The sequence below is a fragment of the Brachyhypopomus gauderio genome, chromosome 2 (genome assembly GCF_052324685.1).
Source record: "Brachyhypopomus gauderio isolate BG-103 chromosome 2, BGAUD_0.2, whole genome shotgun sequence".
Classification (NCBI taxonomy): domain Eukaryota; kingdom Metazoa; phylum Chordata; class Actinopteri; order Gymnotiformes; family Hypopomidae; genus Brachyhypopomus; species Brachyhypopomus gauderio.
Window position 1 is genome coordinate 6,457,777 of NC_135212.1, and position 19,868 is coordinate 6,477,644.

General features: G+C 42.9%; 1 protein-coding gene and 1 long non-coding RNA gene across 12 annotated transcripts in view; one reads left to right on the forward strand and one right to left on the reverse strand.

Annotated features, from left to right (window-relative positions):
* The window catches only part of lrriq1 (leucine-rich repeats and IQ motif containing 1), a 39,522-nt gene that overhangs the window by 16,706 nt on the left and 2,948 nt on the right, over window positions 1-19,868 (reverse strand). For 4 of the 11 annotated variants that reach the window (XR_013122837.1, XR_013122838.1, XM_076984662.1 and 1 more), the window contains exons 1-17: window positions 17,427-17,903; window positions 17,141-17,243; window positions 16,955-17,052; window positions 13,648-13,732; window positions 13,190-13,434; window positions 13,034-13,096; window positions 11,597-12,949; window positions 11,257-11,409; window positions 11,007-11,157; window positions 9,960-10,153; window positions 8,660-8,787; window positions 8,202-8,275; window positions 7,679-7,772; window positions 4,482-4,652; window positions 1,345-1,863; window positions 935-1,097; window positions 190-312 (exon numbers count right to left, since the gene is read on the reverse strand). Coding sequence is in view for 9 of the 11 variants with exons in the window: in XM_076984662.1 (XP_076840777.1) it covers window positions 190-312; window positions 935-1,097; window positions 1,345-1,863; window positions 4,482-4,652; window positions 7,679-7,772; window positions 8,202-8,275; window positions 8,660-8,787; window positions 9,960-10,153; window positions 11,007-11,157; window positions 11,257-11,409; window positions 11,597-12,949; window positions 13,034-13,096; window positions 13,190-13,434; window positions 13,648-13,732; window positions 16,955-17,052; window positions 17,141-17,243; window positions 17,427-17,549 (3,840 nt within the window). In the remaining 2 variants the exon portion in view is untranslated. Of the gene's footprint in view, window positions 1-189; window positions 313-934; window positions 1,098-1,344; window positions 1,864-4,481; window positions 4,653-7,678; window positions 7,773-8,201; window positions 8,276-8,659; window positions 8,788-9,959; window positions 10,154-11,006; window positions 11,158-11,256; window positions 11,410-11,596; window positions 12,950-13,033; window positions 13,097-13,189; window positions 13,435-13,647; window positions 13,733-16,954; window positions 17,053-17,140; window positions 17,244-17,326; window positions 17,904-18,384; window positions 18,624-19,868 lie in introns of those variants that run through there. The other 7 variants (XM_076984666.1, XM_076984655.1, XM_076984671.1 and 4 more) reach the window with 7 other exon arrangements.
* LOC143485318 (uncharacterized) lies at window positions 16,266-19,564 on the forward strand. The gene is made up of 3 exons (XR_013122840.1): window positions 16,266-16,738; window positions 18,809-18,933; window positions 19,201-19,564. It is a non-coding gene; the product is annotated as an uncharacterized LOC143485318 (long non-coding RNA).

Below are 19,868 nucleotides of genomic sequence, written 5' to 3' on the forward strand. Positions count from 1 at the left end.
TTCCCCAATCTCAACACAGATCCTCCTACCTCAGCACATATTCCCCAATCTCAACACAGATCCCTCTACCTCAGCACAGATCCTCCTACCTCAGCACATATTCCCCAATCTCAACACAGATCCTCCTACCTCAGCACATATTCCCCAATCTCAACACAGATCCCTCTACCTCAGCACAGATCCTCCTACCTCAGCACAGATGAACTGGGCCACATCCACCTCCTCGAGGACGTCGTGGTCAGGGGACGAGCTGCGGGCGAGAGCCAGAGCTTGGGCCAATCTCCTCCGCAGTGAGAAGCCCCTCCAGACGGCCTGCAGGAGCAAACACACCGGCCCATGAATCACACGCAAACCTAAATATTGTGTGTTATCCCATTAGGAAGATAAAACATGTTAACCTCTGTTTAATTGCCCCACGGTCTGCTGTTTGAACTTTGGGTGACTTGGGCTCTACAAGATAAATGGAACACCAGGACAGCCTTAAATCTCAATATTCCCCACGGATGTTGTGGGATGGTTGTGGGGGGGGTTCCCTACAACAGGGATCAGAACCCAAGTTCTCCCCCTCCCAGCAAAGGGATGGAATCTGTTTAATCTTGTATTTTTCCTCTCTCAAATCCTCAGGGACTCATCAAACATGAATGGGGGGCAGCCTCTCTCAGAAGCAATGTATGAAAGGAATAACCTGTTTTCAAAAGCACTGTCCCCCACTTCACAAGAAGCCTGTGACAGTAATCCTGTAATGAAGACTGTTCCATTTTGTTAATTTTTTATCATATTCATCAAGAAGGACTCAAATCCACCTTCCAAAAGTACTTACACAAGATAATTACTCAGATAAATTAATAAATCGGATAAGTTAAATAAATAAATAGCAATATTGTGGGAATGCTAATAACCTTCACCTTATTTTCAACAAATAAAAATGACTTACCTGAATGACACTGGCGGCATAATGCTTGTTAAGTGGCTCAGTTCTGTATTTGCTGGAGCGCAACATCCCAAGAGAACTCAATCTCCCGTGAGCCTTTGCAGGTGCCCTACGTCTCCTCTCTCTGCATGTGCGCCACCAGCGTTGGATCACCACGGATGCCACTCTGCCACACAGACAACCATTACACACGGCTGAGAGCTGAGAGTATGGGGGAGTAAATGGACAAGGTAACAGCCACACCCCACATGAATATTCAACAGTGTTAACACCGCTGGGGAGGGACAGGCTGGGAACTAATGCCATGTGAGAGCGATTTACACATAGCTGATGGATAACGGAACATGTGTTTCTGTACAAAAGTCAAGGATACATCTTGCTTTGAGAAGAAAGAATCGGATGATCACCCATACATTTTCAGGTGCATTCTGGGAGCCTCCATAGGATATTTGCTGTGCTCGTCTTCGCATGGCCGTGCTGCTCTGAGCTTCTGGGGTGGATTAATGCTGCCACCTGTACAAGCAGCAGGTAGGGCAATAGATGAAGGGTGAGTGCTGAGGGCACTACCAGACAGATGGGGTTCCAGCTGCCTCTGGGGGTGAAGTTCCTCTGAGATCAGGGTATGAATTTCCTCTAGGCTCTGAGGGTGAAGTTCTTCTGTGCTCTGGGGGTGAAGTTCTTCTGTGCTCTGGGTGTGAAGATCCTCTGGGCTCCGAGTATGAGGTTCTGCTGGGCTCGGGGACAGGGTCTCAGGGCTATGTTCAGAGGTGGGTGAAGGTCGAAGATCAGAGACACCGGGTTGGTGTTGGTTTGGCTCACACACGCTGCTGTCACCATACTCATGAGCATAGCGCTGCTCCTCAGCCAATCGGAACAGCTCAGCACTGTGGTCACCGGCCATGAGCTGGGCATCCAGCGCAGAGGGAGCCGAGCTACACACACACACACACACACACACACACAGGCACTGAATAAGACTGAATTCCATATTTCAAGCCATGCATCCTGAAATGAGCATTTTCCGTGCATGACATTAGACGCCGATTCAATGAAAACTTCACTCACACTCAATGTGGCAATTTACCAATTCACCTGTGAGAAGGTGGCACGCACGTAAAGGAGCTACACACATGTAAACTATGTAGAGGAAACACTAGAATGCAGTGCCGATTGAATAAACAAATTTTGCCAATAAAATCTACAGGAGAATGACCAAACTTTTGCAAAGTAAAAGTCAGCATAGGCCTTGTGGAATCAATGCAACTTTAAATGAACTTGTGCTTGCAAACTAATGACATGTTGACAGCAGACAACACAAAACAAAACAAAATAATAATACACATATGCATATACACATACACATACATACACAGAAGAGAGGAGCAAAGCCATATAATGAGATTAAAAAGAGTGTGAGATTATTCTAGCATTTTTTGGGTTTTTAAATCTATTAATGAAGAATAATATGATTTAAATTCATAAAGCAGAGGAAGGAGGGCTTATGACCCCTCCACTTACTGTAGTGAATGTGGTCATTTGCTAAGTTTGAGATTAATCCAGTTTCTAATGTCCATGCAAAAACTGTGAATAGTGACATGAAAAAAACTAATGTTCCAGGGATTCATCTTCTGACTTACAAAAGGCACATACATCAACATCAAATTAAAATATTTTTTCATGAAACATGGCTACAGAATATATCTTATTTATTATTTTGAAACAAGTCTCTTTCACTTTAGGAAATATGGGCCATTTGACAAATTTGGTTTGAGCAAAAGTTTTGTGGTTTTACCATTTGTATTAGGATGTTTCTTGAAAGAATCTATTATATTCATGTTAAATCTTTTGTCTCATACCATCATTGATAATATTGTTATTTCTCTTGATGTCAACTAAGTTAGTCATTCACTTTTAATGTGGGCATCACCTCTGAATATAAAAGTTTTGATTAATTGAATCAATGCTAGTTATCGCTTTGCAGACCTTCCTAAAATCTTTACAACAAATATATCACACCATATTTTTCAACAAAGGATGGGAAATTTAAAAGATCTTCATGGCAATATAAAAGATTCTTTACAAAAATACCTTTTTCATACCAATCTAAATATTGACTTCCTACCAACTGTGATTGCCCTGTTATTTGTTGACAGCGGTATTCATCCAAGTAAAATTTCAAACCCCCCAAAATATTCAAGGACTATCAAGGACATATGTCTTTTTATGCCTGTTTTCAAAAACTTTTCAAGGCCTTGAACTTATTTTTTCAGATTCACAAACTTTCGAAGATTTCAAGGACCCGTGGGAACCCAGAATAATGTACTGAGATACAAAACAACAATTGACAAAAGAAGAAAACTACACAATCATTTTAGCATCCAAAACTAAAAATACATTAATTTAAGGTACAATAGTAAGTCTGCTCCATAACAGAAATTAAGTTATTTATTCATGTCTCTTATGTCTGGTGTACTTATAGGTTCTTTTAGGTAAAGTTCTAGGTTTTTACACAAAAAAACTATAGTCTATTGTGCAAAATGTCTGTGTAATATAATGAGGCTTTTCATGATGGGGATTAACTGTGTACAAAGGCAGCTCAATCTCAAACTAATTATTCTATTAGCCATGGCCCCTCCCCCTCCTAATCCTGCCCTCAGTAACCAGCACCAGACTCACAGAACCCCCACTATTCCCCCTCAGACAGGGGTGAAGAGGATCTGAACACATGCACACGCACACACAGATGCCTGCACACACACACAAGGGTGCATATATGCATGCACACACAGACACACACTTAGTCAGATGGTCTAGCAAAGAGTCAAACAGAAAAACTACAGCTAGAAATGCAGTGACTGCTTACATACATCACGTGTCATTTCAGGTAAATCTGATGCCTTTATTAAACAAATTAATGTCAAACTGGTTTGATAGTCTAGCATGGACTAACAGAAAGCAAAACACTATTACCTAAAAATAATCCAAAAACAAATAAACACTGCTTTGCACAGCCCTGCTTATTTACCTGTGGCTGAAACAGCATCCAGAAAGCTCTAGAAAGCTCCAGAAAGCTTGGCTAAAACACAGGAAGCACTCTCCATGTACTAGAGTCTCCAGAGCATTTACATTGTCTGTGCACAGAGCGAACTTGACTGTCAAGTTAAAAGGGACATAACCAATGTCGTAGGATGAGTAATCACTGAACAACAGTTGCTTCTCTGGAGATCAGCTGTCTTCTCTGCCATCTCAGCACAGTAGCGTTCACCAGCCACACGGCGGACTCTTTAGGAATGACCAGGAGGGTTAAGTATTGCCACGATACTTCATGATGATGATGTAATACATGATACGACACATAATGATGCATCCCAATATCAAAATTGGATTGGAAGTGTTAATGTTAAATATGTTTTAAACATGGCTGCTTCTATGTGGGGGCCATGCTCTATAAAACATAAACTGGTTCATTTTAGAGCTACAAATCCTTTGACTATGTACTCCCGGTAAAATGACTTATTGGTCCTTTGATTTAACATTGGTAGTCTCCTACCTGATGGCCCTGCTTTGTTTCTGGAGTACTGAGTCCAGCTGATCTTGGTGTGCCTGGCAAAGGGCCTGGAAGCTGTACAGCTGTGCAGAGCCTACAGAGGGCGCTGTTGAGGCTCCAGTCAGTTCTCCATTCAGTTTGACCAGGTTTGGTTTTATTGCCAGAACAGAAGACCTGGACGGAATCCAGAAAGTGATGTCCACAAGCTGAACAAATTACAGTCAGGACTGTCACTGAATTATTTATTGTGTTCTGAATCACTGCACATAAAACAGAAGATGAACAACACTACAACGTGAGAGTGAACACCTAATTTCAGACATCAAAATTCAAATGTGAGCAGTTAAGGTATAAATCCCTTTTAAATACAGAAATGCATCAGTGGCATTCAGCAAATGAAATGTAACTGCACTGAGCATCCACTTCAACCAAAAAAATATATGAGGGGCAAAATAGATCTACTCTTTCACACACAAATATTTGAGGGACAAGTAGATCTACTCATTCACACACATATCATATGAAGTAGATCTATTAATTCACATACACAAATATATGAGGGGAAAAAGTAGATCTACTCATCCACACCAATTTATGAGGGGTGAAGTAGATCTACTCATTCACACACAAGCATATGAAGTAGATCCATTAATTCACACACACAAATATATGAGGGGGAAAAGTAGATTACTCATTCACACACTAATATATTAGTGGGGAAGTAGATTACTCATTCACACAAATGTATGAGGGGTGAAGTAGATCTACTCATTCACACACAAATATATCATTTACTCACACATACTCACTCTCTCTCAATTCCATCATACTCTCAGTACCCCCATGGGCTTTCTTTGGAGAGTATTTATGTTGTGCAAGTGAAATACATTAGGACAGATACATGAAACATTTAATTAGTTTGACATTTCAGAGCCAGGAGAGTGTGTGGAGGAAGGAGATTTAGTTTGTCTGCTGAAGTGGCGTGACACTTAGCTTAGGTTAGAGGTGAAAAGGCTCTCTTGGCCTCAGACCAGAGATGTAGCTGTCCGTCAAAAGAAGACCACTATCACTTCCCCATAACGATAGAACTCCAGTGGTTATGGGCCATAACAATGTGTGTGTGTGTGTGTGTGTGTGTGTGTGTGTGTGTGTGTGTGTGTGTGTGTGTGTGTGTGTGTTAGAGAATGATAGTGAGAAAGTCAGCAAAAACTGTGAAGATACAAATTGTTTTTAGAGTTTTTCTGAAAACCATCAAATGTGATGGTTTTCAGAATGTATCAACAAAGTCTAAATCTAATCGTTAGATTCATGTGTTTTGATAAGCTTGAACACACAAAAATGAATAAATAAATGAATAAATAAAGACCAAGCTGCAGCTTTGAAGCCCAATGACCCCTACAGGGGTCAGTATGTAGATAAAGTACAATATGTACCACACAGACACTGGACAACACACTGGACCAGGCCAGTATAAAACACAATGGACCATACTAGTATAAAACATACTGGACCAGACCAGTATACAACACACTGGACCAGGCCAGTATACAACACACTGGACCAGGCCAGTATAAAACACACTGGACCAGGCCAGTATAAAACACACTGGACCAGACCAGTATAAAACACACTGGACCAGGCCAGTATACAACACACTGGATGAGACCAGTATAAAACACACTGGACCAGGCCAGTATAAAACACACTGGACCAGGCCAGTATAAAACACACTGGACCAGGCCAGTATAAAACACACTGAACCAGGCCAGTATACAACACAATGGATCAGGCCAGTATAAAACACACTGGACCAGGCCAGTATAAAACACACTGGACAAGGCCAGTATACAACACAATGGACCAGGCCAGTATACAACACAATGGACCAGGCCAGTATACAACACAATGGACCAGGCCAGTATACAACACAATGGACCAGGCCAGTATACAACACAATGGACCAGGCCAGTAACTGTAGTATGTGACAGTGCAAGCAGAGTAAAAGTGAAACCATCCTATGTAGCCTATTTGCATGTCAGCACAACCTAGGACCCCCCAGACCCGTCAGGACCCCCCAGACCCGTCAGGACCCCCCAGACCTGTCAGGACCCCCCAGACCCGTCAGGATCCCCAAGACCTGTCAGGACCCCCCAGACCTGTCAGGATCCACGCTGGGCCTGGGTGTGGGCTTCTAACATTTCTGACAAAAGTAGCTAAAGGTCCTGCTCTCAGAAGGGTCCTGCAAACAGGGCTCATCCAGCAGCCTGATTCATTAAGGCACAGGCGCTCTCCTCTTCCCTGCTCGGGGCGTCCGCTCAGCGTAATTCTTTGAGATGTCCTCTGCTGGTCTGATCCGCCTGCTGTTGTCGTTGGCCGAGGATGAGAGAGGAGAGGAGGGAGGAGAAACAACGCAGCCTGATTCCATTGTTGGCACTGAGGGTCAGTGGAAGTTCAGGCCGTGAAACGCAGAGAGCAGGCCGTGAAAACTCCCCGTCCGCCCACCAAATAAAACACGCGCAGCAGACAACTCACACACTCTCATGTGTGTGTGTCACAGTCACGCAGCAGGTCACAGACACCATCCAAAAGACAAGAGCGAGGTGGAACAGCAGCTGGGCTCCATGGGGAAATGCAGTTACATCTTATATATTACTATCGTATATACCGTAACAAAAAGTGATGCAGTTGGCTCGTGTCCTTGTGTCCTCGCAGCGACCATGCACTCAAATCACCTACAATACACTTCGAGTGCAGATCTCTGGTCTCTCCTGTCTTCTGAAGTAAGAAGACAGACAGGAATGTCCTGCTCAGTAAATAATTTCATGATTACGCTCACGTGAAGATAGATCATGGGGTCATCCGATATCACACACCATCGCACTGGTGAGCCCAGATATCTGGTCCGGAAACTGCATAAAATGTTAATGCTTGTGCCTCCTCCTCGTCTGTGACAGGAGTGAAACACAGGAAGGCATATATGGCTCTACCGCCCGGGCCAAGACCGACCCGTCCATTTAAAACAGGAGGTACTCCATAGAAACGCAAAGTTATCATCCTGTCATTCAAACAGGAGGTGCTCCGTCATTCAAACAGGAGGTACTCCCAGTTGCTATCAGGAGGACAGATAGGGAGCAGCAGTGTGAGTATTCACCTGGAGCTGCGTTTATGTATGACCTGTATGACTGCAGTGTGACCCTCACCTCCAGGTGTGCTCGTGCTGCAGAGGGTTGTTGGTTAAGTTCAGCTCCTGGAGAGACCAGCACCCCTGAAGACTCTCACAAACACTCGTCAGGTCTGGAGGGGAACACCAGCACACATGTGGTCCTCAACGAACGTGCCTGATTCATTCAGGAGTAGATCACTGGATCTGATTAAACATTTCATAGAGCTCTTTCCACCATGAAAGAACAAGATTTAAGTCAATTTAAGAGTGCACAAACAAACTGCCCACATGATGGATGAGACCAGAGTCTAGTGTCTTTTCTCCACCTCCATTTTTGTCTTATGGTACACTAAGCAGAGTTTAGCAGCAGTGACAGATATGGAACACACTACGGTGAAGGGAAGAGAAAGCTCAGTTAGAATGACAAGGCTTTATGTTGGCTGTCTGACCCACTAGACACCAACATCAAGAAGAGGTGGGGGAAAAGCTCCCTCTAAACTGTTTGTTCTGGTTCAACATAGAGGACACTTCACATGCATGTATAGTATTAATTTTCCTACCCGAGAGACAGTTGTTGCTCACGTCCAGTGTCCTCAGTGAAATCAAGTCCATTAGGTGTGGCAGTTGCGTGATGCTGAGGAAGGAAGATCACTCTGTCACACTGATCAAATCTAGATCCCTCTGTCCCACTGATCAAATCTAGATCACTCTGACACACTTCCTAAGATGAGCACGGATCAAATCTAGATCCCTCTGTCACACTTTCTAAGACGAGCACTGATCAAATCTAGATCCCTCTGTCACACTTTCTAAAACGAGCACTAATCAAATCTAGATCCCTCTGTCACACTTCCTAAGACGAGCAGCGGTCAGAACTGAAAGTCACACCTGTGCAGGTGTATCAGCTCATCAATCAGATGCAGCACTGTAGGATCCCCACAGCAGCCCGGCACACGTGCTGTCCACACTCACCTGCTGTGGGCCAGGACACTCACCAGTTGTGGGCCAGGACACTCACCAGTTGTGGGCCAGGGAGAGACAGCGTAGCAGGGGCAGCCAGCAGGACGCCAGACCCTGGAGGCAGGAGACACTGTTCTCATCCACATACAGCTCCCTCAGCAGCACATGGTTCCTCAACACCGGCAGCTGCACACAGACACAGCAGAGAGAATAGAGCCAACCTGAGGGGGCCATATAACCAACCTGAAGGGGCCATATAACCAACCTGAGGGGGCCATATAACCAACCTGAAGGGGCCATATAACCAACCTGAGGGGGCCATATAACCAACCTGAGGGGGCCATATAACCAACCTGAAGGGGCCATATAACCAACCTGAAGGGGCCATATAACCAACCTGAGGGGGCCATATAACCAACCTGAAGGGGCCATATAACCAACCTGAAGGGGCCATATAACCAACCTGAGGGGGCCATATAACCAACCTGAAGGGGCCATATAACCAACCTGAAGGGCCCATATAACCAACCTGAAGGGGCCATATAACGAACCTAAAGGGGCCATATAACCAACCTGAATGGGCCATATAACCAACCTAAAGGGGCCATATAACCAACCTGAAGGGGCCATATAACCAACCTGAAGGGGCCATATAACCAACCTGAAGGGGCCATATAACCAACCTAAAGGGGCCATATAACCAACCTAAAGGGGCCATATAACCAACCTAAAGGGGCCATATAACCAACCTAAAGGGGCCATATAACCAACCTGAAGGGGCCATATAACCAACCTAAAGGGGCCATATAACCAACCTGAATGGGCCATATAACCAACCTAAAGGGGCCATATAACCAACCTAAAGGGGCCATATAACCAACCTGAAGGGGCCATATAACTAACCTGAAGGGGCCATATAACCAACCTGAAGGGCCCATATAACCAACCCGAGGGGGCCATATAACCAACCTGAAGGGGGCATATAACCAACCTGAAGGGGCCATATAACCAACCTGAGGGGCCCATATAACCAACCTGAGGGGGCCATATAACCAACCTAAAGGGGCCATATAACCAACCTGAAGGGGCCATATAACCAACCTAAAGGGGGCCATATAACCAACCTAAAGGGGCCATATAACCAACCTAAAGGGGCCATATAACCAACCTGAAGGGGCCATATAACCAACCTGAAGGGGCCATATAACCAACCTGAGGGGGCCATATAACCAACCTGAAGGGGCCATACAGTGCTAAGGTTTACATCAAATGGCCTCCCTGATCACATCCGTGTGTGGCGATGGGGTCGGCAGAGCACGGCTTGCCTTGGTCCTACCGACGTGCTGATGACCCTTTACCTCGGTCAGGCTGTTTCCCCTCAGGTCCAGTGTGTTGAGGAGAGCACAGGTCTCCAGGCCGTCCACCTGGCTGAGGTGGTTATACGAACAGTCCAGCTGTACCAGTGTGAGAACTTCACCCAGCCCTCTTGTGCTGATGAGCTGGTTGTGATCGACTGATAGTCTCTGAAGCCTTTTCAAAGAGCCCAAACCACCTGACACAAAAACAAACAAATAAACAAACAAATAAATAAATAAGAAGGGGGTATTCACACAATGGTGTAGAAAAGAGAGTGAGGACCCTAGAAGAAGTCTAATATCAGCCAAAGATGAATTTAATCTCATGGAATCATTTCATAAGTATCACTGAAAATGAATACACTTTAAGGACATTTAATCTCTTCTTTATGAAATATTTATTCATGGCTATTCAATACTCCACCACTCCATTTGGGGTAATTGCTTCACATTTGAATACATATTACAGGCTGGAAAGCGAGCAAGGAGACCAACACGAGAGAATTCTGCCCTCTAGTGGATGGAAAAACCATTTGATGGATCATGCTGCAAGTGTGGCATACCCGTCATCATCAGCTCAGATCCTGGATCAAGATCTTCCTACATAGTTTAGTTTCAAGCAATCTAATATACTGGTTTCAGCTAATGACTTTCGGGAGACCTAAACTAGGTAAAGCCTTGAACACAGATCTCCAAGAGCAATTCAGAAGCTGGACATCAGTCTGCCCTCTGTAACATTGCAAAATAAATGTATCTGCAATTTGGTCTTATATTATCAGAAATAAGTATTATAACATCCCACCAGCAGGTTTAGCCAGGTCATACCACACCAAGTGGACCTTTCCTCTCTTTAATTAAACTTTATCCCAGGTGGTTTTCCTGTTTCATTATGGGTTTGTTATTGGTTTGTTAAGCCTGAACATTCAACACATCAATATAAGCAGCACCATCACACGCTGTAACCATGGTCACCCTCCGAGCACCATCACACGCTGTAACCACGGCCGCCCTCTGAGCATCGTCACGCACGCTGTAACCAGAGACACTCACTGATGCGGGAGATGACGTTGTGGGAGAGCTGTAGAATGGTGAGGTTTGCGGCCCCCTCCATGCCGTGCACGCTCGCCAGCCGGTTCCTGCCCAACAGCAGGACCTCGAGTCTGGCCAAACCCCCACAGTCCACATACGCAATGCTGTTCTCCTTAGAACAAAGACAAGAGGACTTCAGACACAGGGAGTGTCAGCGCACGCGAGACGAGACGTTTGAGCTCAAAGCCTCTCAGGCAGCACACGCACATACCCGAAGGTCAACATGCTTGAGTTCGCTACACTGGCCAAGTCCCTCGAGAGCCCGCAGGCCACAGCGCCGGAGAGTCAGAGACTGCAGTCTGCTGCATCCAGACAGTGTGGACAGACAGCAGCTTGGCAGGTCTTCCAGAGTCACCGTGGTCACCTGGTGTAGATATTCATTTAAAAAGATGTACAGCTCACACAGTGAAAGAGGGACAAAGTTACACAACAATTTTTCAATGTCCACAAAACTAACAATTGTATTTAATCTCATTTATTCAAGGAAAACCACGGAAAAAGCAGAAAAATAACCATAAGGATGCTGTTTGTTTTACAGGATCTAAAGCTACCTGCTTGAGGGAGCTCCAGGGCCCAGACTTGAGTACAGTGTCCACGGGTAAAGGTGGCAGGTCGGGGCCCAAGGCCCTTCTGGCCATCCTCCTCCTGGGGGGATCACAGGGCCCCTTCCTCCTGATATGCATGGAGAGTTTGGACCAGGGAGTACAGCTGAGCATCCAAGCCAGCCGCTTCTGCTCTGTGCTATCAGGCAGGCAGAAGGAGGAACACTCCTGCACGCTTTCTGTGGGACACATTGTGGCATGCTGGCGCCCTCTAGTGTCCATTTCTGGTTTTGCTCCATCTGCTTCAACTTGGAGCCAGGCTGCTTGAAAATGTGTGTAAGTGTTGTGAATGGAGGCCGTGGGAACTGCAGAGCTGACAGGGTGCTCCAGCTGCTCTTGAGGTCCACTGCTGGAGGGGCAGGGGCTGGTTAAGAGAACTTTCTCTGATGGGAGCAGACATGGCTGAAGGACAAGCTCTCCAGTTCTCTCCTCTTCCTCTTCTTCCAGTGTCTCAGTGTTCTTCGTTCCATGGGTGTTGTTGACCTTTAGACCCTCTCTCTGCTCTATAGGGTCATTCGTTTCTTCATCTTCTCTAGTTACACTTGTTCTGGTTTGCTCTTTCTGGCCGTTTCCCTGAGATTTCTCATCTTTCTCATCGTTGTTCTTTATCACCTGGCCCTCATCTCTTCTGCTGTCCTTTATCTCTCGTTTTTTGCTTCCAACGTCCCTCACTTGTTCACTTTCATTCCCTCTTTTAATTTGCTCATCTTCCATTTTTTTCACCTCCTCCTGCCTCTTCTTTTCCTCTCTTTCCTTTACCTCCTTCTGTATTTCCCTCCTTTCCTCCTCTGCTCTCTTTTCTTCCATTCTCCTCCTCTTCTCCTCATCAACTTTTGCATTTCTTTCATTCTTTACCCTTTCTGCTTGCTCCTCCTCCTCCTCCTCCTTTCGCGCCCGCTCCTGCAGCTCCCTCTCTCTCTCCAGGCGATGGCGCTCTTGCTCCTTGGCTCTCTCGTACTCTGCTCTTCTTCTCTCCACCTGCTCCCTCTGACGCCGCCGCTCCTCTGCCTCTCTCCTCGCCTTCTCCTCCTGTTCTCTCTTCAGCTTCTCCTCCCTCTTTCTCCTCCTCTCCCTCTCCTCCCTCTCGTTCTTCCTCTCATTCTCTCTCCTCCTCTCTTCCTCCCTCCTTTTAATCAACTCGCCCCTGCTCCAGCGACGGACCAGGCTCCCCCTAAAGGCTGCCTGGAGCTTCATGACTGCACTGCAGCGCTGCTCCATGGTTCTCCTCTGCTCCTCCTGCTGGGCCATCTCAAACATGCGCCTCTCCTCCTGCAACTGCTCCTCCAGTCGTTGAATCAGCTCCTGAGACCATCCACATGCAAACATGAGCATGAATAAATTCACATGTGTCCGGGTGGTCTGGGATAATAATAATCACATTCATACCTGCTGTTTGATAATTTCAGTTGAAAGACCTTCATCTCCTTCTACAGATTTAATGTTTTCGAACTAGGAACAAAAAACAGGTGTCCTTTATTCATCTCTGTGGAAGCACCAACAGCAACCAATGATCTGGTAAGAATTACTCCGAGCTGAACTTACCAAACAGACTTTCTCTGTGCTCCTCAGTTCCTCGTGACTGCTCCTCCTCTCTTTATCCCGTTCCAGACAGTGTTCCCTCTCAACCTCCAGCCGTGCAAGTCTCTCCTCCTCCTCTCTCCTCAGTCTCTCCTCCTCCTCCTCTCTCTTCAGTCTCTCCTCCTCTCTCCTCAGTCTCTTCTCCAGCTCTCTCCACTCAGAAATGAAACGACTTTCACACTCTTTGTAGGAATCGTATTCTGTTTGATCTTAAATCAACAAAAAGCACATGATTAAAAAAAAGGATAATCATGCATCAGCAAGTCTAACTATCAAACATGTAACACCAACTTCACCATGAAATTGAGTGAAGGATGAAAATAAAATGAATACCGGTAGGCTACGGCCTTCAACTTTAGTAGCAACATAACTGTATGCCCACAACAGATTAGTTTGGATATAATTTCATAATGCAAACAAACCATCTGTATATGATGCTGCTGCAAAATCATCGGAGAAATTCTGCTCAACTTGGCTTGCCACTTGTTCCTCAACTTCAGAAAGGATCTGAGGAAATATATGCGTGCACACACACACACACACACACACACACACACAGACGTAAATATTTTGTGGAGATCTCCTGGAATTTTCTTTGTATATATATATCTGTACATCTAATCCTGGCCTGACATGATCTATTGCTATAGGCTGAAAAATACATGGTCTATTCCTGGGTCAATGACAAATAAGGGTTGGTATGACGTCCAATTCACAAATATGCTTTAAACATGTTAAAACAACATGCTAAATGTTTGTTTAGATGTATAGTTTGCATTTCTGTTGGTGCCATAGCATTTTATATCACATTTAAATTTTAAAAAATCTAAGAATCACAGTCACATTAAATTGTCAAACGGTATTAAATATTAAATAATTCAGCCTTCTAGAAGTTATGTAAGTGTATTGAATAAAATAAGTGATTTATTATGAAATATAATTTCAAATTATATTTAAAATATTTTATTTCTAAACTAAGATAATATAAGTTTTTGGTGTACTGAGCAAGTCAATATGCCAGACATTAATGTTTTGTCTCTAATCATGGGTCAGTTGATTTAAAATAATTTTTTATTTCATTTTTACAATGTAGTAAAGTGCTGAGATCATATTCATAGTAACTATTTTGTGCAATATTAGATTTTTATGAGAAACATTGGTTATGCCAATTGATATTTATCGGTTACACCAACTGACGACATGCAAACGACAAGCAATTAACAATTAAACTTGAGATAAAAAGTCATGAAGTTAATATAAAACAATACTTTTAACAATGAAGAAACGGATTGATCTCTGATTTCAGTACAGTAAGAACAATCCATACACCTTATTCATCATATTACATTAAAAACAATCAACAATCCAAACATCCATATCTCAGTGAGAAAGGTGACAACCCTCTCCTTTTTCTCCTCTGCAATTTTATTTTTGTCTCTCTTCTTGTTTCTTACACGCACTTTCATTATTTTTTTTGCTTTGAGTTCATCAACTTTTCATTGCAGCTTTTTACCCTTCATTCTTTCAACAAGTAAGGTTGTAAGTAAGGTCTGCTGTTGAATTCAGTGATAGGAGTAAGGATCAAAACTTCAGCAAGCACCCTTTTCTTCTTCTCTTCTCTCTGTACTGCCTCTGATACTGCTTCCATTCTTCCCTCACCTACACCTGTGATTCCCTGGGCAGATCTGTGACTGGATGTTTGTGATCTTTCCCTGCCTCTTTCTCTTTGATAGCTAAAGTGCAGAAGATGACTGAAATTGTTAGGGCCTTAATTCATATTCCATTTTGACTTCAAACCTCTCAATAAAACTACCCTTTAAGGATATCTACATCACTGATTTTACTTTCTCATGAAACACTAGCATGTATGTGAGGGTGTATGTAGTGTATCTTTGCCTTATTTTAAAAAGGTAATTTGCCCTTGCAGCAGGATCTGCATTAACACTGTGGTGAGCCACTATTTCTTTACTTGTAAGAGGCATCTATTAGAAGAGGAGAGAGTGTGTTGTTTGCATACACAGGTTTCCACTTACATACTTCTTGTTTATGTTCACTATCCTATAGAAATGTGAAATTAAAAACGGCTTTCATTTAGAGATTTTATAATTCTTTTTAGACTACATTTCAAACAGTTTATAATGGTATATATATATATATATAATTTTAATAATAACAACAATCATTTTAATCATTTTGTTGTTAATAATAATAATAATAAAAAACTACAAAAGTAGAAATATTGTCCATAAATTGATACAATTTGTCTCATAAAGGAAATGGTGTAACCCGGTTACTCCACAGGACATTTCAAATTGAGATGAAATTTTGCATGCATTATTGTGGACTGCTATGTAAACACTTGACCTTGGTTTTAATATTTCAAACTATTTTTCATATTAACTTGAATGTTTTATGATGATTTATGTTTATTAAAATTTTATTGAGGTCATACCATTTGACATGTATTCTAATCCTACCTGACCATGACCAGAATCTGCTTTATTTTGTCAAATTTTACAGTTACTAATCTTGACCTGTGGCAGTTGGGGTCTTCAGAGGTCCTTCTGTTTGACATCACATGATCTTCTGCCTCAAAATGTTCAAAATGGCTCCAATAAAGGTGGTTACACCAGTAGACATCCCAGACATTTGACTTGACAGACATGATTCCCCATGTTAATGGAAATATTCAAAACTGCCATGTTTCTCTATTATTATTTGATATAAAAATATACATGTTTAAGATTATGCCAGTGTATTTCAGAGGTTGTTTCGAATGCCATTACACATTTTTCTTATATTCTTGCTGCTGCATTTTTAAGGTTACACCATTTAGACAATTTTGCCCTTTTTCTCTTAGTATTATCTCAGAACGTAATAAAATCAGGCATGTCAAGATAGGGGCCCAAAGAAAAAGATATTTCAAAGTAAATTATAGCTTTATTTTCAAATTATCACATTTTTAAAGTTATTCAAACTTCAGAGACAGAAAATAATGAGCTGCACGTCTTTCACCCTCCTATAGGCTGAAAAAGCAAACTGCACTCTTTGAGCACACTGCAGCACAAATGAGCCACCTGCTAATGGATGAAACCCAGCTTCAATGGAAGATAGCCAGACAGCTCTGATCCTGAAGCACCACCAGAAAGGGGCAGTCACATCCAACCACAGGCAGTTAACCTGCCTCAGCACAACATGGAAGATCCTGTCATGTGTCACTAGGACTAAGATGAGTAGACAAATGGTTCAGTGCATGAGAAGAACCAGACAAACACCAGAGGAGCCAAGCTCAGGACTGTAAGAGCAGACACAGCACCACTTGGATTGACTACAAGAAACCCTGTGATTCAATGCCCCACAGATAGATCCTGGAAAGTTTGACACTGTAGAACATGAGCAAGACTCTCAGAGCCTTCAGCAAGAATGTGCTGGAGCTGAGGAAGACCACCCTAGAGGCCAGCTTCAGGCCAGGAACACGAGTCAACATAAATATGTCTGTATGGAACATTCCAGGTAAGTAACTGCCGTGTACTTGGGTATGAGCATTTGCTTGCACTGCTGATGAAGGACCCGTTTCTCTGGAAACTTTGTGCAGTTTACTACAATTTTTTATCTGCCTACGTATCTTACCCAAATACACAGCAGGTACTTACCTGGAATGTTTTTAAATGTTTTTAATAAAATATTATGACTATCAAGCAGTTATATGCAAAGCAAAGTAGCACTCACTTCCTTCAGCTTGGCTGGATCTTCGCCAGCAGTAGATGTGAGTTCATTCAGTAGATCATCACAAAGATTCAGCCGAGGCAGCTCACTACACGGGGCTCCTGCACTCAACATTAAATAAAATCAAACAAAACTGGGTAGATCTACTGAATTCCGGTCCGATTTGTTTCCATTTTCGCTGTACCTCACCATTTGTGTCATCTAGATTCTCAAGCATGAGTTGCTCAAAAGTGTTCAACCGTTTACTCGACATTTCCACATAGGCGAACACCGAGTCGGGAAGGATGATCTGCTGTTGGATTTCGAGAAATAGTTATAAAAACCGAATATTTTGACCTAGGCTGTTAGTGTATTTAACACAGAAGAGTAGCATACGCGTATCCACAAATATTGGTGGGTTTGCTTGAAGGTACAGAACACCTGTACAAGGACGAACGTGTTCGTTAACATTTATATCCAAACTTATTGCATGCACATTTTCACCAGACGTCGCAGAATCCTCCTCGACGTCTGTGTAACTTTCTGAATCTGTATCGGACAGATTCACTTTCAACTTCTCCAGCTCTTCGTCGATAGCTCGTTCATAATCTGCGTCCATCTTTAATATTTTAAAACAATATATTTTTGCTAACGTTAGTTAAAGACGTGCATTATTTGGTTATTAAATTAAGTTAAATAGATGTGTAAACTAGGTTTCCCTAACCAGCGAACCTAGCATAGTTAGCTTAGTTAGAAAGCATTGCCCGACACCGATTAGTAACGCTAGTTAATACTAGTTTGTGCAATTTATTACACGTATGTATTAAAGCGGAAATTTGAGCAAAATACTAAATTGTTACATGGCCTGTCACAGTGTAAAATTAGATATCCTAGCTAATAATCCATATGGTGGTTTCTTTCAAGGCAACTGAAAGCTAGTGTGCTAGTAATGTTTCTTCTTCGGTTGCTATAGAAACAAAGGTTCAGGGTGAAGTGAGGGACAAACTATAACCTCTTTAGTGCATAAAATCTAAATGGTAATATATTTTAGACTAGTCTAAATTGAGTGTAGTCTATAATTTGTCATCTATAATTAAGTTTCTAAACGCAGCTTTAAAGCAGTGGTTGTTTTGGGATGAATAAAGCAACAACAGTGACTGCAGTGTACTACTGAAAATATTAAAATCGTTGTGAGGTAAACGAGGTTTCCAGAGAAATATGACATTTCAAATTGATGTCATTAATCAGCCATATCAAAGTGAAGTATGCAAAGTTTCCAGAAAAAAAACATTTCTGATAGAGGTCCTTCATCAAGCAGCACAAAATGTGGTGGTCCTTCAGCTGAAGTCCTTCATCAGTAGGCTAGTGAGAGCTGTGTGCTTACACAGCCGCTAAAGGACCTCAGTACGATACGCCCTATTTCTCTGGAATCTGTGTACATTGCTCTTGTTTACCTGGAATTCAGATTCAGGAACAGGGAATATGCCAAACTCGAGAAATAACAAGTGCTTAAATCTTAAAGCTAGAAAAGAAGTGGAAGGTGAAGACAACAGTTCCTGTGGTAATCTCAGCATTAAAGGCTGTGACCTCCAGACTGGGAGAATGTCTCCAGCTGATCATCATCCGAGATTTCCATTCTGAAGAGTGCAGTCGGAACAGCTAAGATACCCCGCAGGGGCAGAGCAAATGGGGATTTGTGTTTTGTGTGTGTATTTGCAATACTACTCTACATTCCAAACACTGCAAAAACTCCATTGCTTCCTCACACCTACACCTAATGAGAATGAAGACTCCACCAGGAAAAGTCTGGAAATGTGTGAACATTTTCAGATCTGTCGGTTTGCTATTACGTGCATCACTCAGGCCAGTGTTTTACAGGTGCAGCCTGTGGGTGGAGCCTTGTCTTTTTAAATGGATGCCACTAGAGGGCGGAGCGCGAAAACACGAGAGAGACCACCGAGGAAGAGCAGCTTGGACCATGCTGCTCGAGCCTAAAATGTTTGGTGCGTCAACCCGGGGTGGGGGTTGAACTATATTCTGATTCTATGGAAATTAGTTTTGGAATTTAGTTATCACTGGTGTTCGTCTTGAATTAGGGTCCAGTTTTTCATATTTATGTATCTATATGTAATATGATATTCCATAGTAAAAAGGTATTAACCTTGGATATTTTGTGGTAGTTTTCTCTCCCACACCATCTCAAAGTCTCACCTTCACCTATTTCACCTGCTTGCCCATCTCCAATTGTTATACTCCTCTTCCCCCCTTAGACAGAGCTGGAAGGGTTTGTAACACTACAGAAATCCCAGATGATGCCTTTGTGATGGACGTTCATCATGTCTGACCGGTTCAGAGTGGATGGACTGATGTATAGGCCTAAATGATCTAATGTTAAGACGGCAAGAAACAATTTGGTGCTGACTTATCCTACAAATAAACTAATGGCTGATATTGTACTCAAACACTTCAGGATCCTGCAGCTTCTCAAACATTAAAGGACATGCTCATCAAAAGTAAAATGTGAAAGTAGATGTGCTACATCTAGCTACATTTATTAACAGACACAAAAATTATTGACCTGTTATCACCCATTCTTCCTCGTGAATTGGAGAAACCAAGAGAAGGCTTGCTGATCATTTTGTTGAACACCATCAGAATTATGGATTTGTCATTGCCACTGGCAAGGTATTGTAATGCCACTGGATGTTAATGACATATCTGCATCTATTTCATTATTGAATTAATTTATTTAATACGTAATATTTACTGATTCTGCAGTGGCACCACAAGAGGGCAGTAAAATCGCTGCATACAGTTCCAAAGCCATAGATTGTGGATCCCTCTTCAATATCTTGAGCCATTTCTCTGAGACAGCAATGTTGTCCAACATAAGCTAGTTACAACCTTTTCTGATGCAGGGTGAGTAAATGCCTACAGG